Source organism: Bos indicus, chromosome 11, assembly GCF_029378745.1.
Source record: "Bos indicus isolate NIAB-ARS_2022 breed Sahiwal x Tharparkar chromosome 11, NIAB-ARS_B.indTharparkar_mat_pri_1.0, whole genome shotgun sequence".
Taxonomy (NCBI): Eukaryota; Metazoa; Chordata; class Mammalia; order Artiodactyla; family Bovidae; genus Bos; species Bos indicus.
Genome location: NC_091770.1, coordinates 78,209,127 through 78,216,376, shown reverse-complemented (window position 1 = coordinate 78,216,376; position 7,250 = coordinate 78,209,127). Strand labels below are relative to the sequence as shown.

Here is a 7,250-nt window from a genome sequence, read left to right as displayed (position 1 = left end):
TTTATCCTGTGACTGGTACGATCTTTGAAGTAGCCACAAAGCTTGTCAAAGTACCCTGGATATACAAATGAATACCATGAAAAGAAGTTGCTACAGAACATAGATTTTTTTTCTACTTGTTTATTTTGGCATAATTTACCAACTGAATATTTTTAGAAATTATTTCGATATTGAGATTCAAGCCTGGAACACCTCATATAATATGTCTGAGACTTAGGAAATGAGTGAATTGAATCCTTCTTCCTGATTCTTTGTTTTCCTGTTGTTTTCTTTAAATACATGGTACAAAGCTTTAATTGTTTGATGTTTTCTTAATATTTGAAGCTTAACGATATAGCCAAGACTCCCAAGCTATATTAAGATGAAGGAAAGTAGTATTAACAATACAGCTATAAAAAGTTTTGACTATAGGAGGAAAAATTTAGGCAAGATTTTTTTAATAGGCTAACTAAAATTTAAAAGAAAGGAAAAAGTTTCAAGAATGGAGCCCTAAACAAATGATCCAAAAGAAAAAAAAATAAAACCTTACTTTCTCTTGTGAGATTCCACTGTGGAAAAATTGTTTACTTATTGACAGTTAAGTTTCTTAGATCTGAAAAACAAACAAACAAAAAACACTAGGCATTGTAGTGGAGGTAATCCAATGTGAGGGAAGCAGATTTGGTCATTTGAACGAGGATAGCTCTTAAAGGATACTAGAACTAATGTCTTATTTGACCTGATGATATCTGTATCCATCTGAGATCTACATCTTGACACATGGATCACATTTTTCGCATATATGAGTAAATGGCTCAGTCACAGCTGGTGCCCAGGTTTGACTGGATGGTTAGCACAGACTGGAGTTTGAGATAAGAGACTTCCAGAAAGTTCCAACTAAGTTCCTAAGCATTTAAGTGAATTCTCCACAGTCATTTACTGATTCTTACATAGATTCTGGCATTGTGCCAGGGCTTCAAGATGCTGAGATAATAAAGAATCCGAGCCTTCCAATGGCTTCCAGTCAGAGGGGGAGTCAGAAGTAGGAGGCAATAACCTCATCATGATCAAACACTGAGGGCAGGAGGAGAAGGGGATAACAGAAGATGAGATGGTTGGATGGCATCACCAATTAGATGGACATGAATTTGAGCGAGCTCTAGGAGTTGGTGATGCACAGGGAAGCCTGGCCTGCTGCAGCCCATGGTGTCGTAAAGAGTTGGACACGACTGAGCGACTGAATTGAACTGAACCTCATCTTGATGTAGTGAGTCTCTCCTTTCTGAAACACCAAGAAGCATCCCACTCCCTCCAGAATGGAAATGGCCCAACCTGTGTAGTTGTTTCCTCCACAACTGTTCTCCATCCTGAGTTTCAACCCTCTCTCTCTCAACCAAGGGCAGCCACACTAAGCTATTCTCTTTTGCTAGAATTTGTCCTACTTTCCCCCCACATCTCTGTTTTTGCTCAAGCTGTTCCTCCTTCCTGGGAGGTCCTCCCTCCCTCCCTCCTTCCATCCCCCTCCCCACCTTTTCTGTCCTTTAAGATGCTTTGACTTAGGCCCCTCTAGATCAGACACAAGTGTCATCTCCTGCCGAATACAAGGAATAGATGAAATAAGTCCTGGTGGGTCGCCGGAGACTAGGGTTCTAGCACACTCCCCACCCTCAAACACACACTAATTTGTCCTGTTCTAGCCTGCAAGTTTCTCCGCCCACCCATCCGGACTTCAGCCTCTTCTTGCCTAATGGGGTGTGGGGTGGTTGGTTTTTATTGCACTACTTACTTCAGATAAACCAGGATCCAAATTAATCCTGCAAACCAGGACTGAGGCTGCCCTTTTCTGTCTGGTTACTTCCTGAGTGTACCTGAAGTTCTGCATTCGCCTCGACCTTCCTTTTTCACTGACCCTCTTTCCCTGAACCTTCACCTGGAGACCTAGGCTGGGTGCCCGAGAAAGGGGTAAAGTGACAAGCTTGTTAAAGCCGGAAACCGGAACCAGGCCCACCCACGAGGCACCCTGTAGCAGATCCAAACACGGCCCAGGGAGAGAACCCTCGTGGAAGGATGGGGGTGGCAGGCTGGACAAGGGGAGGGGCTGCTTCTAAAAGAAAAAACAAAACAAAACAAAACCAACAAACCACAGCCTTGCTTGGAAATAAGCCTGTGTGCGTGTGTGTCTGCGTGTATGTGTATTTAAAAACAAAACCACGTTAAAGGAGTCGCTCCCTACCCCACAGGTCCGACCACCCGCTGGGAGTTTGCGAAGCAAGCAGGGCAATACGAGTGGGAGAGAGTCATCCACGCGCCCACAAAGTGCCTCCTGTCTCGGAACCGCTTGCCCAGGCCCCGCGGGCTGCTCCGGGCAGCCGGCTCCAGCCCTTCAGTCTCGCGCGCACAAGCTGCGGCGAAAGAGCGAACCTTGACGCAGTTAGAGACCCACAGCTCCCGCCGCGGCCGCAGACTCCCCAGTCGCCGCCTCTCCCAGCCCCGCGGCCTGGGCAGTCAATCAAGCCCGCCCGGCCCCGCCCGTGGGCTGCAGCGGACGGCCAATCAGAGCCAAGCTCCGCAGAGATGAGCTCAGTCGGCTTGCTTCCCATTGGACGGCTATATTAAGAAAGTCGCCGAACTCTTTAAATAGCGGGCGCTAGGGCCGCAGCCTGTATCTGCCGCCGCAGTCGGGCTGACTTCGTGTTCTCTCTTGTGTCTTCGCCTAGGCCTAGGAAGACCCAGAAGGGAGCTAGGCCGCGTCCGCTTGCTCTGGCCACCGTTTGCTCACAAAGGCGCCGACCCGGGACCCGGGGCGAGGAGAGCGGCCGCCGCTCGGGAGCAGCGCGGAGACGCACCGTGCGCCCTATGCCCCCGAGTCCCCCACCGCCCCCGCCGCGGCAGCCCGAGCACAACGAGAGAACGCGCGCCATCCCGGGACCTGGGTGCAGCTAGCGACCCTTGTCCCCAGCGCGCAGCCCGAGGTGAGCAGTGAGCGGCGAGCGGGACGGCAGCGAGGCGTTCGCGGGGCCCCTCCTGCTGCCCGGGCCCGGCCCGCTCATGGCGGCCATCCGCAAGAAGCTGGTGGTGGTGGGCGACGGCGCGTGCGGCAAGACGTGCCTGCTGATCGTGTTCAGTAAGGACGAGTTCCCCGAGGTGTACGTGCCCACCGTCTTCGAGAACTATGTGGCCGACATCGAGGTGGACGGCAAGCAGGTGGAGCTGGCGCTGTGGGACACGGCGGGCCAGGAGGACTACGACCGCCTGCGGCCGCTCTCCTACCCGGACACCGACGTGATCCTCATGTGCTTTTCGGTGGACAGCCCGGATTCGCTGGAGAACATCCCCGAGAAGTGGGTGCCCGAGGTGAAGCACTTCTGCCCCAACGTGCCCATCATCCTTGTGGCCAACAAGAAAGACCTGCGCAGCGATGAGCACGTCCGCACAGAGCTGGCCCGTATGAAGCAGGAACCGGTGCGCACGGATGACGGCCGCGCTATGGCCGTGCGCATCCAAGCCTACGACTACCTCGAGTGCTCGGCCAAGACCAAGGAGGGCGTCCGAGAGGTCTTCGAGACGGCCACGCGCGCCGCGCTGCAGAAGCGCTACGGCTCCCAGAACGGCTGCATCAACTGCTGCAAGGTGCTATGAGGGCCGCGCCCGACCCGCCTGCCCCTGCCAGTGCGGCTCCCCATCCCGGGCCCGTCCCCCACGAGCCCTGAGACGGGGAGACCCTTGCCCCCCCAAGGACCCCCACCGGACTGCCTGGCGTCTGCTTTCAGCCCCGGCAGCCGTGGCCTGGAGACTCGGGCTTTGGCGCCCGAGAATCGGCCGCGTGGTAGGCACCCGGCGCCCCCTTTCCAAGTGTCTGTGCGTCCACCTGTGTGGCACAGGCTTGGCCACCCCGCTGAGTGCCAAGGGTCCCCTGAACACCATTTTCTGAAGAGCCAAGCCTCTTCAGGGTGTGTGGCTGTGTGTATGTTCGACTCCCCGCTGCCGAGTTTTCACCCCACGCCAGCCCCTGCTCCCCGGACATGAGCTTGGCGCCGGGGTGCGGCCGCGCCCCATCGGATGTGCGTCTGTAACCAGTGAGCGCCTGCTATCCCCTGTCTGTAACATAGACCTCGGGACCTTCGGGAGGGGAGGGCTGGGGAGGATGGGGTGTTATATAAATATAGATATAATTTTATTTTCGGAGGTAGGATGGTGTTATTTAATGGTGGTGGTGGGTGGAGTGACAGGGCGCTAGAACAGCTCCAGCCGGGTCAGAGTGAGGCGTCAACCCAGCAAGAACAAGACTTGGCCATGTTTCCTACCCCTGGGGAAGACCTTTGCAGCTGACTAGGGGCCTGAGAGGACACAGCTTCCAGACTCCTGTCTCCTGCCAGCCAGCCCCCGCCCCGCCACGGCGAACCCCTCACTGGCCATTGAGAAAGAGGGGTGAAGTGTGCTGCAGGTTGTTTTTGCCATAAGCGAACTTTGTGCCTGTCCTGCAAGTGAAAATTGTTCAGTCCAAGAAACTGATGTTATTTGATTTATTTAAAGGCTAAAACTTGTTTTTTTTCTTCTTTTTGGAACGAATTCTTTGCACAATTGTTTCATTGTTTGACATTTAATGCACTTGTCATTTGCATAAGACGGTAGCATTCTGACCACACTTGTACGCTGTAACCTCATCTACTTCTGATGTTTTTTTAAAAAATGATGATGACTTTTAAAAAACAAGGAGAAGAAAAAGAAACCACTAATTTTTTTCTTTTGAAAAAAGTGGTAACACTTCTATTTTGCGATTTTATTTGTGCACGTATGCGCACTCTTTTGATAAAGGGCAGTAACCAGTATTAGGGCCTATCTAAAACCTTTTGTTGTTTTTATTTTTTTCCCTCAAGGCAGTCTCTAAAGCTGTGTGAAATTTTCTCTGCATCTCTGTACAGAGAATAAACCTCCCCCTTGTGTCTCTTCTCCCCCTCCCTTCCCCATCCGGTGGTACTTCTACTAAATTGTCTTGTTTTTTTTATTTTTTAAATAAACTGACAAATGACAGTGGTGAGCTTATGATGTTTACATAAAAGTTCTATAAGCTGTGTATACAGTTTTTTATGTAAAATATTAAAAGACTATGATGATGACATTTATAAAATGGCTCCTGTGGTTTAATGATGTGTAAAAATCTTGTGAATTTGAGGGCAAGGGGAGAACTCTGCTAGGTGAGGCCCCACTAACTCTCTTTCCTTCCAAGTGTTTGTAGGAAATGGGGATGAAATCTCTTTGAGGATGTGAGGGGGTTGGGTGGCCATGGATGACCAGGTTGCTCCTGCCCCAGGGCCAGAGGTTACCCAAGCTCCTAGTGCCACAACCTTTGACCTAATGTGAACTGTCTGAATGGCTTATACACTTGTGTCTAAGTCTATTATAGAGCCTGTGTATCCTATTCTTTGAAACTCGAAAAGTTGTCATTTGTGCATTCAAATAACTTTTTAAATACCTTTTTTTTGGTTTGTTTTTGTTAATCACTGTCTCAAAGACTGATTCCTGGGTTCCCTTCAGATCTTCAGGGGTTACAAAATGCCCCCCTGAGATTGTAGGATGTTATCTCTGACCTGAACTGGGTAGAAGTAGGGGAGAGCCCAAATCAGAAGCCAGTCCTTCTGCTGTGGAACTTTCATTTGCGTGTCTGTATGGAACCCAGAATGCTTTGTTCTAAGTACCAAGAGTAGCCGCCTTACCAACAGAACACTGGCGGTCTTGAGTGGCTGCTATTTAAAGTTGGAGCAGCCAGGTTCTGAGGTGGAAATATGATGAGTTCTAATTTCAGACACTCAGCCTGCTGCAGTGGGTCTCAGAACCAGACAGGCAGATTAACCTTCAGAGACCACATCAAAATCCCTCTACAGGTATGATGGCTCAAAACTGCCAGCCTCAGCAGCTTGTAGGAAAGGTAGCAGGTACTGCCAACCTCCCCCTACTACCTAAGACATGTGGTTTTTGTTTTTGGAATCAACACTTTATGGGTTTCTAGGCCTTAGTTGCCTGCCACTCACCCCATCCCTCTGCCTCCCTTCCCCCCAGGCAGAGCAGAGAAAGGTCCCTTTTAAAGCCCTTTGCTTTAAAACTTGAGGCTTCTGTCTCCCAGTCTTTCCCCAGACTCCCAAGAGCTTTTGCTGAGTAAGGCAAGCCTGGTTACTGGTGACTTTTCACCCACTTAAAAACAAACAAAACACATCAATAACAGGGCCTCCTGCACAGCCAGGCTCATTGGTTAACAGGATAATTGTCTGGGCTGCTGGAGGCAACAGAGCAAGGAGAGGGTCCACTTAAGCTGAGGGAAGGATCCGCAGCCTCATCCTTTCCCCAGGTCCTGACCCCACACACCTCCATCCCTCAGCCATCTTTGTCTTCTTCATTTTCAAGACAGAAATTTCCACTGAAAAACAAAATGTTGACTTGCAAGTTTTACAGCTTGCAGATCCTTTGGTACCAGGGAGTGCCCGACTCTGGAGAAGAGCTCAAGCTTGGGCTCAGCGCCCAGGATTCAGCATTGCAACTGGCCAAGAGCCTGGAGACCTTTTGAAAGGGCCTTTTCTGGGTTTCCTGCCTGCTCTAATCTGCCTGGTACCTATTGCTGTCTGTTTTTTTTTTTTTTTAATTTTGGGAAGACAGCCACCCAGATGACGCATGGCAGCCTTGGTTATGCTTGTTTTTAAATGCATGGCATTTAATAATGCTGCCGGAACACACTCTTCTTGCTGCATTAGATCCAACTGGAAAATATATAGATGAATTGCTGTAGGCTGGAAAATCAATTAGGAAAAAAAGAGGCAAAACATCTGGTGTTACTCCTAGGATATGAACATTCATTTTGCACATTTGAAATAAATGTGCTGAGTTCATTTAATTGCCTGTTGAATAGTTTCATGGATAATAGTAGGGTGTTTCATTGATCCTGGGCACTTCATAGCAAAGGGCATTGGCTTGGGTTCTTGTTTAATCTTAATTTGAAGTCAGTCTGGCTTGTGTTTCTAGGGTCTTTTTTCACATGTGTGTCTGTGTACTTAAGGGTTTTCAAACTCAAGCCTGAGTTAGAATCACGTGGAGGGCTGGTTAAAACACAGATGGCTTGGCCTACCTTCCAGAGTCTCTGATCAGCACAACTGAGGTAGAGAACACGTGATGCTGATACTGCTGGTCCAGGGACCACACTTTGAGAACCCCTGGCTTGGAATAAGGGAGCGTTCTGGTCATTATACCAGGGAGGGAGGTCGTTTCAGCAGTAAAGGGAGTCA

General features: G+C 49.8%; 1 protein-coding gene across 1 annotated transcript; it reads left to right on the top strand.

Moving 5' to 3' along the window:
- Positions 1-2,631: 2,631 nt before the first annotated feature.
- Positions 2,632-5,010, top strand: RHOB (ras homolog family member B). The gene has a single exon (XM_019970646.2). The coding sequence runs from the start codon at positions 3,028-3,030 to the stop codon at positions 3,616-3,618; it is 591 nt and encodes a 196-aa protein (XP_019826205.1). The 5' UTR covers positions 2,632-3,027; the 3' UTR covers positions 3,619-5,010.
- The last annotated feature ends 2,240 nt before the right edge of the window (positions 5,011-7,250 follow it).